General features: G+C 40.8%; 1 protein-coding gene across 1 annotated transcript in view; it reads left to right on the plus strand.

Moving 5' to 3' along the window:
- FNBP1 (formin binding protein 1) overlaps positions 1-24,155 on the plus strand; it is a 2,646,599-nt gene that overhangs the window by 2,022,016 nt on the left and 600,428 nt on the right. Inside the window, exon 15 of the mRNA XM_044058144.1 lies at positions 17,635-17,767. Within this exon, the coding sequence (XP_043914079.1) occupies positions 17,635-17,767 (133 nt within the window). The remainder of the gene's footprint in view (positions 1-17,634; positions 17,768-24,155) is intronic.

Consider the following 24,155-nt stretch of genomic DNA (forward strand, 5'->3'; position numbering starts at 1 on the left):
AGGGTTAGTCAACCCCCCCCCTCCCCCTTCTAAGAGACCTAGGACTGAGCTTGACTATGAATCTTCTGATCAGGACTCTGTTTCCTCTAATTCTTCCTATGACCTGGATTTGTCCATACTTATGAGGATTCTGATGCAGAGGATTCCATTCCCTCTGCCCCCCCCCCCCCCCCCGAGGACTTTTCTTTTTGGGAAACCTTACATACCTTAAGGGAACATTTCTACTGGGAAAGTCAGGAATTTTCTGAATCTAAAAAGAGGCTTAGGGATTTCCTTCTTTTACCTCAGCATAGGTCTTTGGCTATACCTCCTGTACTAGATGTTGTTGATGATGTGTTTTCGGAATCCAGTATGGCCCCTGATTCCCTGCCTCCGGCTCTTAGTAAACCTGACAGATACTACAGGGTTTCTGAGTCCCACAAGTTCCTTTTCAAAAATCCTGTTGCAGACCCAGAAACCATTTCTCAGGGGCCCAAGCGCATTAAGGCTTCTACTGCTAAAAATCCTACCCCTTCTGAGTGTGCTGGATAGATGGGGTAAAAAGGTTTATACTTCTGCAACTATGGCAGTCAGGGCTTTAAACTGCCAATTTCATATGCTAAAATATCAACCCCTAGGGCTGATAGCCTAGTACCTACCTATTTGTACTGTATTCCTTGCCTAGGCCCTGACCATGATGTACTTTCTGTCGGTTTTGTGCTTTATTGAATCAGCACACTATCCGTCATCGGTACATTTTTGCCTCTAAATATTTCGGTTCTCGGTTTAATTATCCAGAAATGACGTCGGTTAGTCATCCGACTGCTGGAATTCCGAAAAACGCAAAGAAAAAGACAGAAACAGGCCGTCGAGGTCCAAAACTGCCGACGACGCTTCTCCTAAGCCAGTCGCCAGTTCGCCGGTACTCAGTGAGGCGCTTTCGCAGCCCCTGATACCCGCTACTTCTGACTCGCAGGCCTCTGCTGAGATCTATTTGGAGTCCGGTATGCCACGAGATGCTTCACTTATGGAACCTGTGAATGTCTCTACCTTGGATGGGTCCGGAGCCACTGTGCAGGCACCGGCTTCTGAGGGTGTATTCAGGCCTACAGACTTGCATATTAAACAGACTCCACCTTCTATTCTACGGCCTAAATCTTGATCTTCGACTCTCAGGTCACATGTTCAGGCCCCTATGCCTAAAAAACAAATGATCAAAATGGCTGAAGTTCTTATTACTCTGATCAGGGTTAGTCAACCCCCCCCCTCCCCCTTCTAAGAGACCTAGGACTGAGCTTGACTATGAATCTTCTGATCAGGACTCTGTTTCCTCTAATTCTTCCTATGACCTGGATTTGTCCATACTTATGAGGATTCTGATGCAGAGGATTCCATTCCTCTTAAACATGGGGGCTATTCAACCGGTACCAGAAGAGGAAAAGGGACAAGGTTTCTATTTCAGGCTTTTCCTGGTACCCAGAAAAGACAAATCATGGCGTCCAAATCTGGACCTGTCTACCAACACCTTTCTGGACATTCCAAAAGTCAAGATGCTGACTCTTACCTGCATATCCCAATCAGGGATTCTTGCAGAAGATACCTACACTTCAAAGCAGGCTACTTGCATTATCAGTTCTCTGCACTGCCCTTTGGCTTGTCTACTGCACCCAGGGTATTCACAAAGTGCCTGGCTCCAGTAATTGCATTTTGCAGGCAAAGAAATATTCAAATATATCCATACCTGGACGATTGTCTAATTCAGGCAGAAAACCAAACCATACTTATAAATCATCTGGCGTTTATAAAAAGGATTCTAACTTGTCTAGGGTACACCATAAACAAAAAGAAATCACAACTGGTACCCTCTCAACAGATTACATTCCTGGGTGCAAGCTTGAATACAACTGCCCAGATGGCTTTCCTCACACCAGAAAAACAAATTAATGTGGTAAGTTACTTCAAACAAACAAATACTTCAAGCTTTGGGGTTCATGGCCTCCTGCATTCTTCTAATTCCATATGCAAGACTGCATATGAGGAAACTTCAGTGGTACTTAAAAAGTCTAGCAGGGGTGGGAAAACTGTTTGATTCGTGGGCCACATTGAGTTCTAACATTTGACAAAGGGGCCGGAACAGGAGCAGATAGATGGCATGCTTTGAAAACATCACCTCATTGGGGGAAAAATACACATCTGCTACAGCTGTACTTTCAAGTAATGTGACCTCCTCTTGACTTGACATCCGAACAGTACGCATATGTATACCTGTGCAAATTGTTTTGCTATTAAATCACTAGGAGGTCTCATTACTTGCAGTTACATCTACATTTGGGAGTCATAACTAGCTCAACATGCAGTTTGAGTTATTGCAATGCATCTTTCAGTGTTATGATTAAAAATGTGTTTAAACTGAAGACTTAAATTTCTTTATTTCAATGTGTAATTTTTCAGATCTTGATTGTTTAATGGGTTATATAAAAATGCAATAATTCAAATTAAGGTATTTGTTTCCTCCCTCTTCTTCAATCTCACTACAGAAATCCCTGACATTCACTTTAATAAACAGGACTTGATTTCTCATCATATGCTGTCCCATTGCTGTGACAGAAAAGTAATCCATAACCACATAAATAAAAAAAAAAAATTAAATCTCATAAATGTACAGCATATTTCACTTTATTTGAACTGCATTACACTAGACATGCCTGGAGAACTTTTCATAAACATGCTGTATAACTATAGCTGTCAGGGGACAGACTTGGGGTCTGTGCATTTAATGTACATTTGCATCTGGACTGGAGTACAATGCAGTTGTACAAATGAAAGGAAAACTACAGTAATATACTTTAAAGAACCAACATGAGCAGGAAGGAAATGTCCAAAGTTGAAAGAAAGACATTTCTTGTGGGAAGGGGCTGATAAAGAATGGGAGGCTGAGTCTGTGATGAATGTTAAGCAAGCAAAGCAACCAAACTATAGTGCAGTTCAGTGTGACAACCCAACTGTTGGGAACACACTAAAAGTACAAATATTCAATGGAGTGCCTAGTGATGTGGAGAGAATGCACATTTTACTTATTTTAAGCAGTCAGATCATTTCTTTTTTATGAAGGATAAGGCAAGAGAATAGATAATGAAGCAGATCGCTCACACACACACACACACACACACACTCTTCACCTTTCAAATCTGCATTCATTAATTTCACTCACTTTCTCTCTCCGATCGTATACACACACACACACACACACACACACACACACACACACACACACGTCACCCTTCAAACCTGCATTCACTCACTTTCTCTCTCCGATCGCATACACACACACACACACACACACACACACACACACACACACACACTTCACCTTTCAAACCTGCATTCACTCACTTTCTCCGATCGCATACACACACACACACACACACACACACACACACACTTCACCTTTCAAACCTGCATTCACTCACTTTCTCCAATCGCATACAAACACACACACACACACACACACACACACACACACACACACACACACTTTACCTTTCAAATCTGCATTCACTCACTTTTTCTCTCCGATCGCTCACACACACACACTCTTCGCCTTTCAAACCTGCATTCACTCACTTTCTCTCTCCGATCGCATACACACACACACACACACACACACACACACACACACACACACACACTTGTTACCTTAAAGAAAACTTCAAAGCAAGCTGTGCAGCAACTCCCATTCTGCCTGGAAAACTCTGCAGTTTTATGGTGTAAAAGTCCGTTGAGCTTAAATCCAAAACGGCGGGCAGTCCCATTATTCAAACAGACGCGCTCCCGCATGTCCCTTGATCTTAATTCTGACAGGCTGACGGAGCTGACGTCATCGCGCACGTGATGACGTCAGCTCGAAAACCACGAAAAATGAAAAAGTCTAAAAAAAAGACGAAAAATCGGAAATGACGGTTGGGAGGTGGCGGGCCGAATCAAAACGTTTAACGGGCCGCATGTGGCCCCCGGGCCGTAGTTTGCCCATGCCTGGTCTATGGAGTCAACATTGTGACAGCCTGGAAACAATGATTCCTATCATATCTTGCCTAAGCCTAGAGTTCCTATGGTGGGCAGAGGCCTGCCACCAAAACAAGGGACTGCCATTCACACTAACCCCCCCCCCCCTGCCACCCAAACCCTAACTACAGACACATCAGACTATGCATGGGGGGGGGGGGCTCACCTGGCAGGGAAGTGCATTCAGGGCAAATGGAGCCCAAGTCAAATGCACCTACATATCAATCAAAAAGAAATGTTATCTGTACAGAATGCTCTGACAGCCTTCAAGGACTACATTTATCCAGTACAACTAATGGTAAAGACGGACAACACCACAGTTATGTGGTACATAAACAAGCAGGGGGGTACACATTCCTACCCCCTCTGCAGACTAGCAATGGCATTGTGGAATGCGGCCTTGAGCTACCAAGTGCAAGTAGAAGCTCAATTCCTGGCAGGAAAACTGAATATACTGGCAGACGAACTAAGCAGAAATCTCATGGACCCACATGAGTGGAAACTGGAACCACGGATTTTCAACATGTTCACAAGCAAATGGGGGAGCCCAGACATAGATCTAGTTGCTTCCCCCTAGAACTACCAGTTGGACAAATTTCGCACAAGAAATCCTCACAAAAAAGCCTGGAAAGTGGATGCTCTGTCCTTCAGCTGGAAAAACCTATCAGTCTATGCTTTTCCCCCTCTGCCTCTGCTTTCCAAAGTTCTGCTAAACGTCAAACAGGACAAACCAAAAATTATTTTGATTGCTCCAGAATGGCCACGCCAACACTGGTACCCACTCCTGCGCAGTGTGTCACAAATCTCTCCGTGGCACCTGCCTCAGACACCCTCCTTACTGTCTCAGCAGGAGAACCAAATTCTGCACCTTCAGCTCCCAACACTGAACATTGCAGCTTTAATCACTTACCCTCAGCATCCCTGTGATGGATGTCATCTTGGAGGCCTCAGACCTAGTACTAGAAAATCTTATGCTGACAAATGGAAAAGATTATGTGCCTGGAATCTATCTCAAGGGATGAGCACAGCAGGACCCAATTTACCTCAGATCTTGCAATACTTAACTGAGATGCTTCACAAGGGCCTGTCTTTTTCCTCTATTAAAATCCACGCCTCAGCCATTTCAGCTCATTATAACACAGAACCTCCCCTCTTCTTTCATCCTCTGCTCAAGCAGTACCTCAGGGGGGCCAAAAACTTGAGACCACCCAGGAGAGCTCCAACCCCTGCCTGGGACCTTAACTTTGTACTGGAGAAACTCACTCTACCTCCTTTTGAGCCAGCTGCTACTGCAGACTTAAAATTTCTTTCTTGGAAAACAGCCTTCCTTTTAGCAATCACTTCAGCTAGAAGGATATCTGAATTACAGGCCCTTATGGCAGTGGAGCCTTTCATCATCTTTCATGCGGGACAGGGTGTCACTGAGGACCAGTCCATCCTTCATGCCCAAGGTGGTATCCAGTGTGGCTCTTAATCAGTCCATTCATTTGCCAACTTTCTTTCCCAATACACAGAACAAAGGGGAATGGATTCTGCATTCATTGGATGTGCACAGACCACTTAGATTATACTTGGACAGGACTAAACCTCAAAGAAAATCTGAACAACTGCTGGTAGAATTTGCTGCAGGGGCAGAGGGGAAGGCTATTTCAAAACAAACCATTTCTAAATGGATAAACCATTGCATTCATTTCTGCTATAAGCACCATGGAAAACCTATTCCCCAGGGGATCAAATCTTATTTCCACCAGGGCTGCCTCTACTTCTGCAGCCTTTCTCAGAGGTGTTCCTACCAGGGATATTCTAGAAGCTGCTACCTGGAGTTCAGTTTATACTTTCACCAAGCATTATCATTTACCAATTTTCTCTAAATCCAGAGCTGGCTTTGCCACAGCTGTCTTGCAGGGCCTTATAGTTGGTCCTAATGCTGTATAAATCCATCCGCCCAACCATAGCTTTGGGAATCTACCCAAATGTAATGACTGCAACAGTGAAACACGAAGAACATAGTAAAGTTGTGTACACTTACCATAAATGTAGATGTTCGAGTGTATTCACTGTTGCAGTCCTGGTTACCCTCCGTCCAGCCCCCTGTTTTTCTCTTACTATACCTCTGCTTTCTTTTACTATACTTAAAAGCCTTTTTGGTGTATTTGCTTTTGTTTGGAGGTATATTTTTGTGTTTTTAAGTTTATTTTGCTCCCCATTTGGGGGGCACCTGACATCTGGGGCAAGAAAAACTGATGTAATGGCGTCAGCTGCATGTTTTATACCCCTGACGACCTGACGTCATGGAAGAAGGGACATCAACCGACGCAGGACCCAAGACATTGTTAATCAGGCTGACTGAGGGCAACCTGCCAGCAGATCACCCAAATGTAATGACTGCAACAGTGAATACACTCGAACATCTACATTTATGGTAAGTGTACACAACTGTAATTTTTAAATAATCTCTCAGTTTTTCCAACATAGTATGCTGTGCAGGTATTACACCTAGCAAGATACACCAATTTGCTGGAATAACAGTTTCCCTTCCTTAAAAACACAGTATTCTTATTTTGATTAACTAAAAAAATAGAACTCTCCTGTAAAATGGATGGGCAATAAGGGCATCTACCACAGGGTCTAGTACCTTTTCCATTCCTATGGTCCCCACCATTACCAATTTTCCTTTCTAGGACCAACTTTAAATTAGGCCCTATTTTAGTTGAAAACATAGGTCTCTCACCTAAAACCTGATATATGTCATTATTGGTTTTGCAAATACTCCAGTTTTTATTGAGTATTTCCTTGACCCCACTGTATTGCACCACACAAGCCTTTTGAAAGTCAATATTATTTCCAATGTCCAAATTTTCATCAGGGTTGGGAGTTTTAATGAGCCCCTTACCTAAAAGGGGTACATACCTCTTACCCCATTCCTCCAACACCTCATCCAAGATCGTATTGATGAACCCGCCAGGATACCCTCTTTCTAAAATCATTTTCTTCAGGTATGTAAACTCACTTATTATGTCCTCCTTCTGAGAAGTCATCCTGGCTACCCTTATAGCTTGTCCGTTAATAATGCTTTTCTTTTGAAATAGAGGATAATGACTGTGATAATGCAAATAGCTATTACAAAATGTTTTCTTACGGTATACTCTAGAAATATTTTTTTCTCGACCTTTAGATATCTTAGTATCAAGGTAATGAATTTCCTGTTCATGTAGTATCCTTCAGGTATTGTATGAAATATGGTATTGAATCTTTAGTTCTTTTCCATAAAATAAAAATGTCATCCAAAGACCTGCTTTAAAACAGAATATCTGCAAAAAATTCACTCTTGAAAACGTATTCCCTTTCCCAACCCAGCAATACCAAATTTGCATAAACGGGGGCACATGCGGCCCCCATAGCTACTCCCTTCACCTGTTGAAAATACTCTCCCTCAAAGTAAAGATAATTATTTTCCAAAATAAGGGCCATAATCTCACATAACATATTAATTTCATCTTGTGTTAAATGAGAACAGGTGTGAAGTACATCTTCAAATAAAGCTAGGCCTTCTTGTTTGGGAATACACGAAAATAAATCCTGGACATCTATAGTAAAAAAAAAAATAACACCTGGAGACCAAAATTCCGTTCTTATTTTACCAAGGAAATCCCACAAATCTTTACCAAATGGGACACCCCCTCTACCACGTTTCACCTTTCTATCTGTATATACAGACAAATTATGTATCTTGGAACCCCCAGCTGCCACAATTGGCCTGAAGGGTGGGGCCTCAATACTCTTATGCACTTTCGGTATTCTGAAAATAACAGGAATTTTGGGATATAAATTAAGAAGAAAATCATAAACCTCTTTAGATATTCTCTGATCCAATACGTATTCATATAAAAAACTATCAATACGTTGTTTCGAAATGTGTATTTGATTCGTAGAACATGGGGAATAATTTTCAACATTAAATAAAATATCCTGCATAGTATTAGTATAATCCAAAGAACTATACAATATAATGCCCCCACCCTTGTCTGGAAGAGCAAATTGGTTTACAGCTTCAACGTTGTTCTTAGACGTCAACGCTGTTTTCAGGATTTATTTTAAGTCTTCTAAAATATTCCTTACTGAGTGCTATTCACATTTGTTCATGTGTTATTGGTGATCCTTCATCAGTTCCCAAATATTTATACACTCTCTGTTGCTCAAGTTCTTTTATATCACATTCTTGTCCCAAACTGATGTTTTCTTGGTGCTGCAGCTTTCCTGCTTTAAAGGTTACTTTTGCACATTTGTCAAGACCAAAGGACATTCTTATATCATCTGAAAAAGTTTTGGCTACTTGTAGTTGTGCTTTCAGGTCCTCAACTAATGAGCTGTACAGTTTTAAATCATCGACAAATAGAAATTGAGAAGTCTTTATACTTTATTGCTTTCTGGGAGCCAAATTATAGCCATGACCTATCTGTTAAGCAGACAGCTAGATGGGTTAAGGAGAAGGCAAAAGAGCAGCAGTGACAGAGAGTCACCCTGAAATATCTTCCTTTGAATTTTTATCCCTGGAACAATAATTTTTCCTTTTTCATGGCTTAACTGCAAAGTGGTTTGCCACTGTTTCATGGTCCCTGTGGTGTAGTTTATCAGTGTAGGGTGCATCTTACTCATTTTAAGCACTCTTTTATCCATGAATGTGGGATACAGTCAAATGCTTTTTTGTAGTCTATCCATGCCATACTTAGATTCTTCCTCTTTTTACAGTTCTCCACTATGACTTTATTTAACAACAAATGATCCTTTGTTCCATATGACTTTCTTTTATTACCCTTTTGTTCTGTTGTCATAATTATTTCCTTCTAAATGACTATAAACTCTGTCGGCATCGATTCCAGTGTATGGTTTATACGTCGTCGGAAGGCAGGTTAGTAGTCTGTAATTTTTAGGGTAGATTGCAGGTTCACTCTTAAGTAGGAGTATTGTTTTCCTGTTGTTAACCAGGCTGGTGTGTGTTCAGGGTATGCATGTAAATAGTTCTTACTCATGGCTAAATCTTTGTACAGACATGTTAATACTTTTAGCCAGAAGTTAGGTACTGCATCTGGGCCTGCGATTTCCCAATCAGAGGCTTTTCTTAACTTTGTTTCAGTCTCTCTGGCCATTACTTCATCCCATTTCATATCCTGTACATTTGAACTTCTTATTCTTTCTTTTATTTCTTCTATCCATTTACCATCTTTATGTTCCACATGATCTTCATAAATACTTCTCCAAAATGTATCTATTTCTTCTTTTTTGTGGTGTTTCAGTTTCTTTTATCTTGTATCCCAATTCTCTATAAAACTTTTTTAGGTCATCAGGAAATTACATATTTTGTACTTTTCCTTTATATTTGTCTGTGTATCTTCTAAGTTTTTCTGTCTGGCTGATACTTTTAGGTTATTTGCGATATGATAAATCCTGATCTGTTATAATACTGTGCATTGCTTTTATCACGTCTATCTTTGACTATTTTTGTTGATCTGTTCCTTCTTCTATACTCTTCAAACAGTGACACTTCTTGTCTTAATTGCTTCATAGTTTTCTCTATCCGATACTTCCTTGAGGCCATTCGATTCCTCCCCGTCATTTCCCTTACTACCCTGTGTTCTTGTGGTAGGACTTTATCTGTTATTAACTTGGCTGCACAGTAATGTATACTATTTACTTCTGTTCTGTTGCATGAATCTCTGTGGACAGTCCTAATTACTTTGTTCATTTGTTTTAACAAACTTCTAACTTTTTGGGTTTTACTGACCTTCTGCAGACTATTTCTTTCATTGAGCTTAATATGTCTCTCCATTTCTATTAAATCAAGTAACTCTTCTCTTAGATCATTTTCTTCTAAACTGGGGGCGCATTCTTGCTCACCATTTCCGGCGGGCATTCTATAGAAAGTTCCAGAGCTTCTTCCTGTGCCATGTTCTCTTCAGTTTCACCCTATGTCATCTGTTGCGCTTTCATATGGTAACCCACTGGCCTATCACTCTTCTGCTGAGAGGGCCATTGCAGCGTGGCAGTAGGCAATGTGACATTCTCCTGGTGGCTTTCAAATTTTGTTTTACGCATATCAAACAACTGGCAGCAAAACCAAAAGTTCATTTTTCACGGCTGGTCACAACTTCTTTGGCCTTTGTCAATAACTCTTGTATAGATGACATCTATACTGAAGCAGTATAGTAAACAATGCATACTTTCAAAGGCTAAATTCTTGATCTCATCTTGAGATCCAGAGCTTCCACTGTTTCTACCATCCCCAGAAGTATCTTATCATGATGCCACATGGGAATAAACGGTTGAAGAGGACAATATAGGATATGAATGTTATGTACTTACTTTAATGATAGACCCTTATTGCGTTTCCCCATCTGTCTTGACAACCTTCCCATCAATCCCCCATTCACATTGTTACTGTCCTTCCTGAATAGACCTGGTAGACCTAAACCTGAAGTCTTTCTTTGTGCTGCTTCTGCATGACATCTGAAGACTCAGTCTGAGAGACAGTAAAAGGGCACTGCATTGTGTTTGTGTGGAGGGGGTGGGGGTGGTGGGTGCCAGCTCAGATTTGCCACAAAGTGATGGAATTTGGAAAGTTTTGAAAGAGAAATTGTTTAAGTACAAAAAAATCGAACAAATGTTTAACATCAGGATCTAGGCATACAACATCCATATATTTTATTTCCATAAGAACAAGAAATCTGATTAAGGTGAGAGACAAAAAATATAAGCAATGGAAGAGAGGTCGAACTACAACTTTGAAAACTGAAATAAACAAGCTGGACAAACAGATTAAGCATAGTGTGAGACAAGATCAAGAAAATTTTGAATTAAATTTTTATAAAGATATCGAGCATAACCTTTTTGTAGATACATAAGATGTGGAAGGAGTAAGGACACACAAATTGATAAACTGTGTGAAGATTCTAAAAATCTCTTCTCAGACACAACAGATATAGATATATTTATAAAACTTTTGCAAAACAGTTTGGCTCCACAAAAGGGATGATAAGTTGTCCTAGTGACATCCAGGTAACCCTAGATACTGAAATCAAATTAGATTATATTGAAAAAGAACTGAGCAAACTGCATCCAAACAAAGTGCAGGGAGGAGACGGAATTGGTAACAATGACCTGAGAACACTTCAGCAAGAACTTATGGTACCATTATGTCTATTATTCACTAGGTCATGTAAATATGGGGAGATTCCTCAAGATTGGTGACATCCACTTATTAAACCTGTCTTTAAGGGAAAGGGGAGTAGAACAAACCCAGGATCATATAGACCCTTAAGTCTACTTTCATGTTGTTGAGAAATATTGGATACGTTATTGTCAGAACTGGATAGGTTGGGACTTGAAACCATATATCAGCATGCATATGTTGAAAACAGATCTATTACCACTTGTAACATGATTTTCTATAACAATATAATAGCTATAAATGAAAAATTGTGCTGTGATGTAATTTATATCGATTTAACTTCAGCAGTTGACAGCATCTTACACAAAACACTGATCAATAAATTAGTACAACTAGATATTGATGTACTCTTGATAAGATGGATAGCTGCATGGCTTACAAATTGGACATGGGAAGTATCATACAGCAACTGGACAGGTAAAATCCTTGGTTACAGTCAGGGTATCCCACAGGGCTCTGTCCTAGGCCTTTACTTGTTTAGATTGTATCTTTCAGACGTAACTTTTTCATCTGAGGTGTTCTACAGTCTATATGCAGATGACTTAAAATTGGGTAAACTGATCACATGTGTTACACGTAAGGCATGTCTGCAAAATAACTTGACTAAATTGACCATTTGGGCACAGGAAAATGATGTGCTGATAAATACATCAAAAACTAAGCATATGAGATTTGGGAAACATAAATTGAAAGGTGACTATTTAATACAGCACACAGTGATTGAAACTGTAGACTTATTTAAGAACCTGGGTATATGGGTGGATTCAGCTATGAGTTTTTCTAATCATATCAACCAATTGGTTAATTATAGTTATAGAACTATAGGGTGTATAAAAAGATTTATAAAGTCTAGGAAATCAAAAATAATGAAGTCATTGTTTGTTAGTTACATTAGGCCCAAACTTGAGTATGCAGTAACAATATGGAAACCCTAAAAGAAAAAAAAGGCATGAGTAAACTAGAAAGAGTACAGCTGAAATATACCAAGGGCATCCATGGATGTAGAAATTTAAGTTATTATGAAAGACTAAAATATCTGAACTTGTTCAGTGTCTCTTATAGATATCTAAAAGGAGATCCTATTCAGGTATATGGGGCATTTAGAGACAACTACCTCTGGGAATGTTTGGGGTTATCAAAAGGTACTAGAGAATCATCAGACAACCTATGTAGAAGATTCTGTAGGAATGATAAGTGTACTAACTAGTTCTCTGACAGAGTAGTTGATGCATGGAACAGACTACCAAATTACATTAAAGCAAGTACTAGTTTAGATATTTTTAAGAACAGCCTGGACACTTACTATGGGAACAAGTGTTTTGGTATATTGGCAAGCTAGAAGGGCATTAATCCCTGTGCTTGAAATATTTGTATGCATGTACAAAGGCAGATAGCCCAAAATTCAAGACAGACAGTAAGGATCTATCTTTATGGTAAGTACATGATTTTCATTTTCATGGCTATTTACTGCAGTTTACTGCAAACTTTGCATCTTTTAAAAGACCATTTTAGGAAGCAGCACACTTTAAGACAGCACTAAAACAGAAGCAAGTGTTATCAACACCTTTTGAAGAAAGACTAAACAGCAAAAAGTTAAAAGTTGTTGGTGACATCTGAAGACCCATCAAGGAAAAATCACCTCTCTTCTTCACCAGTAATAGAAAAGCTCCAATACTGCTTAACACACTGACACATACAAGTGGTTATTTCAGAAAGCTGTTCCATAGAAGGGGGGCACACAGCTGCAGCATTTAGCATTACTGCCCTACAGCTCTTGGTTCTCCAATTCATTTCTCTTCTGGGGTGTCTTCTGCACAGAGTCTGCATATCCCTCCTGTGTCCATGTAGATTTTTGCTGGGATCTGTAGGATTTTTCCACATTCCAAAACTGCAGTAGGCAACCTGGAATTCTTCAAAAATGCCTGTGTGCGCTATGTGAGAGGCAGTGAGTGTGTGTGCTCTGTGATAGGTTGTTACCACGTTCAAAAGTTCCTCTCACTTGTACCCACTGAGTGCTGGGATGAGCTCTGGTTCCCCATATGATCCTGAATTGGGTTACCTAGATTACTGGAGAATGAATACATGCATGAATATTCCACAGAATCTGAAAAGTCATCTAGATTTGCACCATTCCCTGACAATTATTCATATATCCGGTCAAGCTTTTGACTTCTCAGTTTATTGGAAACTACTGTTTTATCAGCCTTGAACATTAAACTCTGGATGCAACTTGTATGTATCTTGAAAGAAAAATTAACACTGAATTTCTTTGGTCATCACTGGATCAGAAGGCTGGGAAAACAACTAAAGTGCATCACAGAGCATTTAAAACCACATGATCTTCAGGGGCCTAGCAGCCAGCAGATCCTCTGCTAACTAAATTTTTTCCTCTGAAGATGTTACAGTACAGTATTGGTTGCACCTACTGTGATGTCATATGGTTGCCAATATCCCTGTATCTCCCTCTGGACATCTAAATAGGTGCCATGTCTACATTTGACATTCCTGTAGTACAAACAATGGAAGGGTTTGCTTCATAAGATCAAGTCTTTGTTACCAAACAATAAATAACCAAGTACTAAATCTCAAATTCTGTTACACCTACACTGATTAAAATATTCAGCTTTGCAGTAACAAAACCTATATGTAATACGTCAATCAAGTGATAAGAAAAGCTTTGTACTTTCACATGGAAAACTCTTTCTGTACTCCATATAGGGAGTGCACCCTCGCAGTGCTCCTACTACTGTATTCTAACTCAGAAGTTGCACAGTCTCAAATTCTTTGAGGTAGTATGACCGCCCAGCTAGAGTATATTTTAGGAGGGTATGAGGGATATGGCATACAAGGGAGTTTGCCTCCTTAAAATAAACAGTTGTAACTCCCAGACTTTGGAGATGTCTTAGAAGTCAGCATTGCAGAATGTTGTGCATTTATTTCAGCCCAGAACCAAACTTGTTTTCAACATCTCTTGTCATGTTTATAAATACTCACTCATATGTTTATAAACACTTAAGTAGTAAACCAGTTTCTACTGATATTTTGATGCAGTAATGTAATAACATATCTTGTTTAGTAAGGCACATTAAAAAAATGTCATTCTTTCTTCTGCAGGTCTGAACTGCAAGTTTACTTTATCAAAGATGGTATAGACTTGTGATTTTAAAAGTCAGCATTTGCTCATCTGAAGTAGTTTACTTCATTTGATCTTCAACCTGTGGGTTATGGATCCATATTGGATCCGAGCCGGCAACTTTTACTAGCATCAGCTCCGAGCTCCAAACTCCTCCCCTTACCCATAATACACTTCCACTGCCTTCCATCCCCAGATCGAGTTTGCTGAACCTTATACTGAGAACCCGACCTGAAAAACTGACTACATTTTACCATGTCCCAAGTAGTATCATTAAAGAAATTTTTTTCGTATTTACCTTATTCATTTTGTATTAAACACGGTTGAAAAATGATGTATATTTAGAATAAAACATGGAATGAAACATCAGTAGTGACATTAGAACTGTTTCCTTCCACATAATGCCCCTTAAAGTTTAATAATTGTATGGTGTATGTCATACTGCTGTACCTTAATCTGAAAAACAGAGCAAATGTAAACTACTTTGCCTTTATCTTTCTAGTTTTTGGGTAACATAAAAATTTACCATTAATTTTCATCACTCTAGTTTTTTGGTAACATAAAAAATTACCATTAATTGACTAGCCTGAGCTATCATCAGTTTACTTTTTGAAACTGTAGTATGAGAGAGATTTAAAGTACAAGGCCATGGTTGTGGTTTTTATTACATGTAAGTTTATATAAATGTTTTTTTAGTGCCTTTACTTTCCAACATAACATATTTTATGTGAGTTTGATGCTATTAATAAGTTGAACAGAATAGTAACAGCAAAAAATTGACTGATACTAACTTAAATGATATATTCTAAGCATTATGATTTAACATACACTGCACTTCTGTTAAATTAGCAAACCATGCCCACTGGCACAGAGGGATAAATCCCTTAATGAGACCTGGGCAGTCCAAGTTCAGTTAACAGCTTGGGTACCTGTTGGAGATGGCAGGGGAGGGGAAGGTAATGACGATGCAATGCCTGTTTGTCTTTCTGCTGGTGACGGTCCTGGGATGACATACTGGTGATGGGGATGGGGGTGAGTCACTCTACATGGAGACAAGGCTGGAAAGGCATGCTGGGCTGGGTAGGACATGCTGCCTTTGGTCTTCATTGGTGGGGCATACTGAAGACAGACCTCTTGGCTAGCTCAGCTTTAGATGTAAACATCAATGTGCAATGAGGAAGAAAGAATGGGTAGGGACAACAAAGGTAACCAAGTCGTAGTACTTTGTTCAGCTGTGGTGACTCTTTCATCCCTCATGTCCCACAACTTTTGTTCGCTGGCCATTTAAAGGTGGAGTAGCTGATGGCCCCATGGGGGGATTAGGCCAGCTGTGGTGGGATGGATTGGGTAATGGGAAAATGTAGGGGCTTGTGAGGGATGCTGTGCTGCTGAGGTTTAATCAACCCCACCATAGCATTTCTAATGAAATTGCAAAATAAAAGCTATGCAAAGGGAAAGACTTGTAAACATTTCCCTCACCTATGACCAGCTGACTGTTTTCCCCTCTTTTGTATGTATAACTCCCAATAACTTGATTTATGTAAAGCAGACAAAATCATCAGTAGTACAGGATGCAATATGTGATGTCCTGTCCTTACTGATCCACGTGGTGTAGTTTTATATTTTCTCGTTATCATTTGCATTTATAGTGGAACCTATTTAACACTGAATACTCACGATGGTGGTGCTGCGGTAGCGTTGTCGCCTCACAGTATGACGCTGTCCGGTTCGATTCTCAGCTAGAGTGTCTTCTGCGTGGATACATGCGTGAATGGGCGTACCTTCGTTGAAGGTTGTGCGTCAGGGCTGGTAACTCGGCACGTAAAAATCAACTACCAATCATTAGCGGACAGGAATTCCGCTGTGGCGACCCCTAACCGGGAAAAGCCGGAAGAAGACTACTACTGGCTAGTGTCTGATTTAAGTGAAAGCCTCTTTTCTTAAAAATAAATCTTTTTTTAGTGCTAATTTTTTCATCTGCTAAATAAATCCTTTGCCAGTCTTAATAGCTTAAGTTTGGGTATAAAGTGCAAGTAGAGTCAGAGAGGATTACAAATGGAAGTGAGGAAAAGTCAACTGTGATGTTTAGAAAGACTGAATCATGAGTCAGAAAACTTGTATTCCACAAGATTTCTGTAGTTTCATAGTTGAAACAGACAACTAGCATTAACACATGGGTCATAAATAATTTGGAGAAAGAAAGTCAACATTTAATTAATAAAGTCCTGCCTTTTTTGACAGTTATTCAGAAAAATGGTTGTTTTACTAATTACATGTCTGTTAAGCTGATGTTAGATGGCATAACTAGTGCTATAGCAAGGGTAGGGTGAGTAAGGCAGCTCTCCTGGCAACAATGTGTAAGGGGGACTATTTAAACAAAATTTAGCAGCTTACAAGGAGACAGTTACGTAGTTGTGGTTGTTGCTGCCTTACAGACAGCTTATAATTGTTTAAAACACTCCTGTTTTTAAAGGTAGTTAAAACTACCTTTAAAAATACAGGACAGCTGGATACCATATAAGCTATTTATAAGCATTCCCAATTGCAGTCACTTAATGACAGCTTTTGAATTGTCAAACTGTTCTTTTAAAAAGTTTGACAAGCTATCATTTAACAAGCTTGTAGCCAGCGAGTTAGGTGTACTGTCCAGGGTGCCAAATTCCCCTACTACAGTACTGGGCATATCAACTTTTAAGTATGAAAGGGCAGAGAATAAAAAATAAAAGTGCTTCACCACTTTTGTTTTCCTCCATTCCTGGTTATATATATTTTTTAATAGCACATAATATTAATTTTCTGTCATATAATAGCAAGTATGTTGAGCCACCTACTTTTTTTTGTTATGAAACGCTGATGTAAAAAATTAAAGTCAAAAAGCTACTTTCTCTTGCAGGATGTCACAGCAAGCATCACTTAATGGGCCTTGTATATGTTCGGATGTTAAAACAATTATTTTTATTATAACACTAACTTCTGATTGAATGTTGAAAATAATCTGTACTAGTTTTATGACTGCCTTTTTCATTTTACCTGATGTACTGATTTTCTTTTTCTTCTGTAACTGGTGATTTGGAATGAGACTGTAAATGTAAGCAACTGAAACACCAAGCACGTGTCTTTCTCTTTAGTACTATATACTGCGACACTAAGATACTTGTGGCACCATAAATATTTGTAATGATCTGTGAAGTGACATAACTTTCACCTTTTTGATATTTGCATTTTATTTCTGCAGAGAAGCTTTAACAAAAATGAAAGATGTTTACATAAAGAATCCACAGATGGGTGATCCAAACAGTGTGGATCCTAGATTGTCAGAATTATCACAAAACATTGAGAGACTGCGACAAGAGTGTCAGAAATTTGAGGTACGAAAATGTCAGTCAACCAATCTATAATGTGTATTTTGAAGCTACATTAGTTGCTCTTTAGCACTGGCAGAATGTGTAGGAAAAGGGCATCATGCATTCTTGCCGGTATAATATTTATCTGAAGAGCCACAAAGTTATGTTGTTATGTGTACTGGTAGAGTCCTTCTTCAAATCCTAGCAAGCATGTTGCATCTTGTAACATTTACTATTGTGAAAAAAGCTTTATAATAGAAAGTTCAGCTGTCATCTTTTGTTTAGGGTAAAGGAGACTTTTATATGTAGTGGGGCATACACTGTGGAATTCATTCGGATTTACCTAACCATGCCATGTCCAGGTGAAGAACAGGACATTGAACAAGCCATGTCCACAGCTTGGCTGACAGGATCACTTTAAAATCAAAAGTTGCTTACTGACACCAGCAAGTAGCAGTGGTAAAGGAACTAACATTTTGTACGGAAGGCCTGGCTCTTTACCCTTATGTGGTAGAAGGACAACCCCCCCCCCCTGTATCTCCAGTTTGAAAGGGCTACTCCTGCATGTCACATTATAAATTTATAGTCTAAACAAAGCTGACAGTAGGCAAGGAAGGTAGTTCTCTCTATTTTGCACTGTATTATAGCATTCTGTTTTACTTGAGGTGCTGCATCCTTGGAGTGCTGGAACATAAGATTCATAAGTACTTATTTGGCTTGAAGTCCAGGGGACCAATGAGGAGCCTGACCCAAATTTCCAGTTATTCCATGCACTGTCTGGTTAAGTGACTTGCTCAAGATCAATTGGTAAGCGAGAGCTGAGGGAAACAAACCATGTACCACACGAACCACACCTGACCGCCTTAATCCTCTGTGCCAACTGCCAGATTAGCTTGCCCTTTCAGAATATTGTCTCATATGTTAGTGATTTCATCTTTGTTTTTCAAAATGGTGCATTGTATTTGAAATTCCATTGCTTTTAATTTGCTTGTTATCAATAGGACATGGTTTTGTTAGTTGAAGTGAAGCATGCAGAATTATATGTATATGATGACTTCTTTTGTAAGTTATGCTGTGTACAGATGTACAAACATCATTCTGTGACAGTGCTGATGTCAAGTACCAGTCAGACAGTGAGTTAGTTTAAGCTATGGTCAGAAAGAGAAAAAAGAGAGGTAGGTTGTCATTTAGCAAGTATTATCCATCATAGAAGTGATAACAGTCCAGACATAGTATGTGAGAGATGTACTTACACGATGACACTGGAGGCTAAACTCTCACATATACATCAGCCGCGCAAACAACACCAACCTCACATAGTATACAACAAGCACAGATTAATAGGTTCATAGGTTCATACTAGGCTATCTGCCCTAGGGCATTTATAAGCCTAGCCAGAATGTGTTTGGCTTTCGCCACCCATTTTAAATTTATTTTGCTATGCCCTTTTTCGAGGTTAGTATACTGTGCCTCTGTCTAACAGTGACACAGAAGTGATACCCGGGGTAAACCTACGCTCTCCCATCCACTCATCAAGATTCCTCTTGAAGAGAGTCAATGAGGGACTCTGCCTAACCTGGACTGGGATTTTATTCCAGAGTGAAGGGAGCCTCTGGGTTATGAATCTGTCCCTCCAGCATGTCCTATTTATTTCAGTGCTGAGGTTCAAGTCTCTCAAGCGCGTAGCTCGATGGGATTTGGATTTTCTGAGGTGCAGCATGTCCATTAATTCTGGGTTGGACATGGCTTTATACGTCAGGCACAGATCGCCTCTGAACAGGCAGTATGCCACTGAGTAGAGCTGGAGTTTCTTTAACTGGGCAACATATGTCATCTGTTTGAGCCCTTTGATTCTCTTGGTGAGGTACTTTTGGGGTCTTTCCAGTTGCTGCATGTGTCTGGTAAGGTACATCCCAAAAGGGGCATTGTACTCAATTATGGGCCTGATGAGGGATGAGTAAAGAGGCACGATGACCTCCCCTGATCTAGATGTGAATCCCTTCATGATTAGGTGGGCTATATAAAATGTTTTTCTAACCACTTTGGCCACGTGGTTGTCAAATGAGAGATTGCTATCAACTTGGGTCCCCAGGTCCCTAATTACTTCTTCTGTACTTAATGGAGTACCACCTATGTGGTAATTTGTGGGCACTTTGTTTTTGCCAAAGGGGATGACTATACACTTTTTGGCATTTAGCTTGAGGCCGTGGCTCTGGCACCAGTTGTCTGTTTCTATGAGGCCCTTTTGGAGGATGCTTGTGTCGGCTGGAGAGTCGATTATGGCGCCCAGTTTGCAGTCATCTGCAAACTTGGTCAGCCACAGTCCTTCCATGTTGGCCTGTACCTCCGAGAAATATATACCGAACAAGAGAGGTCCCAGGACTGAGCCTTGTGGGACACCACTTGTAACTGGTTTGGAGTCTGACATGGCTCCAGCAATTCTAACCATGTGGGTTCTGTCCTTGAGTCAGTTTGCAATCCATCTAGTGACATAGGGGTTTATATTTAAGCTGGTGAGCTTATCTATAATGCCCGAGTGGGGTATTGTATCAAAGGCTTTTGCAAGGTCCAGGTAGGCTGTGTGGACCACCATCCCCTCGTCAATGGCCTTGGTGACTGTTTCAAAGAAATCTACCAGGTTTAAGAGGCAGGATCTGCCCTTAAAGCCGAACTGGGTAGGATCCAGTGTCTGTAGGTCCCCAATATCTTTATTTATGAGGTCCATGATGATCCTTTCCATAGCTTTGCAGAACAAGCTAGTCAGGCTTATGGGGCGATAGTTTCCAGGATCTGTTGAGGCACCACCTTTATGGAGAGGGACCACTGTTGCTGTACGCCACTCTTTGGGCACATATCCTGTAGTAAGGCTGAGATTGAACAGTAGTTTTATGTTTGGGTTTAGCTCTTCTTGGAGTTCATGTAGGACGCAGCCCGGGACACCGTCTGGTCCCATTGATGCTGTGTTTTTTGCTTTGGAGAGGGCGGCTCTTACCTGAGTATCTGAGATGTCAGGGGGGCAGCACTCTGCTGGGATAGATATTTGCCCTTTTGGTGGGGAGGGGCGGAGAAGTTTGCGCTGAACCTGTCAGCTAGGATGTTGGCAATGTCTGTGAGTTCAGTGTATTTTTTGTCATTTTGGACTAATTCTGAGCATATCTGGGAATTACCACCCAGGTTCCTAACATAACTAAAGAAAGCCTTGTGATTATCCTTAGTGTCCTGTGCAATTTTTCTCTCGAAGCTGGCCTTAGACAATTTTATGAGTGCCCGTAGTTTTTTGCTAATACTGATCAGTGATGCCTTCCCTTTTTGGGATTTTGCTCTATCATTTAGTAGCTTCCTCCTTCTATTGTATAGTTTGTTTATGGCTGGGGTCCACCAGATAGGACGTCTACCTTTGGAGGATTGGGTCTTGGTTTTATTTGGGATCGCATGATCCATGCATTCCTGAAGGTGTTCATAGAATGCGTTTATAAAGGATTCTGCGGTCTGGGCCGTATTTTCCACAGGCCCAGGGGCTTTGAAGGATTCCACCTCGGTTTTGAGGAGTGTGAAATTTGCTTTAGAGAAATTTTTCACTGTGGTTTTCTGGGCAGGGGGTGGGGTTGGGATGTGAATATCCAGTGAGATTAGTTTATGGTCTGATCTTACCAGTGAGGGATACACTTCTGGTCTGGAGCATAGAGTCCCCATGTTGGTGATGATCAGGTCCAGTATGTTTTCCCCTCTTGTGGGAGTGGTAACAAGTTGTTCCATAGCATTTGAGTTTATAAATTCTAGGAACCTTTGGGCTAGGGTGTTGGAGCTAGAGTAATGCTCCCAGTCTATGTTTGGGTAGTTGAAGTCGCCCAATATAATGGTGTTTGGAGAGACCTTCATATTTTCCAGTGTTCTCAGAAAGGCCGAGTGGGGTTCCTGGGTTTGGGAGGGTGGTCTGTAGCATGCTATAAACTGAAAGGCAGCTTTTACCCACTGTTAGTTGCACATGGATAGTCTCTGATGCTTCATGCTTTGCCACCAACCTGGAGGTGTGGGTATCTTTGATGAATATCGATACTCCACCTCCTTTTGTGGTTCGGTCCAAGTTTTGGGGCCGAAAAGCATGGTATGAGGTATAACCTGGTAGTGCTGGGGTGCTCTCGGGAGCCCTGAACCAGATTTCTGTTACTGCACAGATATCGATGTTCTCCATGCTAAGGAGAGTTTCGAGTGCGTGCATCTTGAGGTTTAGACTTCTGGCGTTGAGTAGCATTACTCTTAGTTTCGTATCCCTTGTGATACCTATGGAGGTGGGTTTGTCTTTTGAGCCTTGCCTAAAAAAGGCACTATGGGGGTAGCAAGAGCCTTTGCCAATATCCGAAAGCCCAAGGGTGACAGGTGCAAGCCGTCCCTAGCGAAGCATCGTGGCTTGTCGAGCATATCATCCCAAGCTGACAGGCATTGGATCCCCTTTGAATGACACCAGTACTTAAGCCAATTGTTGAAATTGATCATCTTGTCTTCATATTGTGGCATCATTCTTGGTAAGGGTAAGATGCTACTCAAGGGTCAGGGTCATACCGGCCTGGGCTACATGCTCAGAGAGCTCCTCTATGTCTCTTTTCATGTAGTCCAGGGAGGTACGTCTCAGGTCATTCACACCAGCATGGACAATGACTGAGTCATATTTGTACTTGCCTTGGAGTGACCTGAGTGCTTGTGTTATGTGGCGGATCCTAGCGCCCGACAGGCTGCTCACCGTGACCCTCTCCTTGTTCAGCCTGGTGAGCGGGACGTCAGTGTGCCTGACGATAGAGTCACCTATTACAAGTGTATCAGGTGTGATGTTTAGTCTTAAGGGCTGTGACTGTTCGGCACACTGTCTTTGTGAGCTATGTGTTGCACGGGTTTTGTTTTGGGGTAGCGGTTGCTTGGGTGTCTGCTTTGGAGGTCTCTGCTGCTTAGGCAGATCTTTATTTAGAGCCTCCGAGTATGTTTTTGTGTGATTATGTGTTTGGTTTGCTGTCGTGGTAAGTCTATGTGAGACTGGAATTGTAGTGAGTGTGGTTTCCTTCTCCTCCTGACTGGTTATGCCAGTACTGAGTTGAGAGAGCTTAGCCTCCAGTTTGGCTATATGGTTGCATCTCTCACATGTGTTGGAATTTGTTGGGAGGAGGAGAGGGTTGTCTGTGTACATGAGGCAGTTGTAACATTGCCTCAAGATTCCCAGATTCACCAGCTGGACCGGAGAGTAGATTTCAGACCGTGTCTCAGGCAATGAGCCTAGCATTGAGTAGTATATTAGTATCACCGAGGATGATGCAAAAATATGATTAATGTGTGCTGAGGGACTTATAAGCAATATTCCTAAACAACAAAGATTGCCTACATCACCTGTTGTCAAATCTATGTTTCAGCAAGTCCAAAGGTACTCAGACAAAACACCTAACACCAGGCATACTGTCAGTTTCAGTGGAGCCCCAAACACTAAGCCCCTAAGGCAAGGAAACATACTTTCCAGGACATTTGTCATAGGGAACTCCAATGTAAGATATACTGATGCCCCTTTAACCAGGCTAAACAAAGAAAAGATAACTGTCAGTTGCTTATCCGGGATCAGAATCTACCAAATCACGCATGCACTCAAGTCATTATGCCACAGGTACCAGTATGATTCCATCACAGTCCATGTATGTATAAATGGCCTGAGGTGTACCTCCCTGGACTATATGAAGAAGACATTATGGAGATTTCAGACCGTGTCTCAGGCAATGAGCCTAGCATTGAGTAGTATATTAGTATCACCGAGGATGATGCAAAAATATGATTTCAACAAATATCTGTCTTTCTGGTGTCATTCTAAAGGGATCCAGTATTTGTCAGACTGGGAAGATATGGTTAAAACAGACCATGTTGCTTTGCCAAGGATGGTCTATACCTCTCCCCTCTAGGCTTTTGAATACTGGCCAAAACTTTATCCAACCCCATAGTGCCTCTTTTAGGCAATGCCAAACTGACAAACCTACCAAGATAGCAAACTCAACATAACTGAACCTCAAGGTGTTACTGCCGAGTGCCATGAGCTTAAACAAAAAACTACACTCCATCCAAGCCCTCTTCACACTTGAGAATACAGATATCTATGCAGTTATCGAGACATAGTTTAAAGTGGCAGAGAATACCCCACCAGTGCAAGGTTTCAGAGCTTTCCACACTTTTAGACCAGTAGCTGCACAGAAAAGGACTAAAGGAGGAGGGGTCTAAGTATACATCAATAACAAGCATACGTCTAGGATGGTCAAAACAGGATGACAAGTTGGAGTTTCTCCATGTGCAGATCACCACAGACAAAATCCCATACATATCCTAGCTCACTACAGATCACCCTCCATGCCCTAAGAAGCTCACAGTGCATAAATGGATTTAACAGAGA

Source organism: Protopterus annectens, chromosome 16.part0, assembly GCF_019279795.1.
Source record: "Protopterus annectens isolate FY-2018-M chromosome 16.part0, PAN1.0, whole genome shotgun sequence".
Lineage (NCBI taxonomy): Eukaryota > Metazoa > Chordata > Ceratodontiformes > Protopteridae > Protopterus > Protopterus annectens.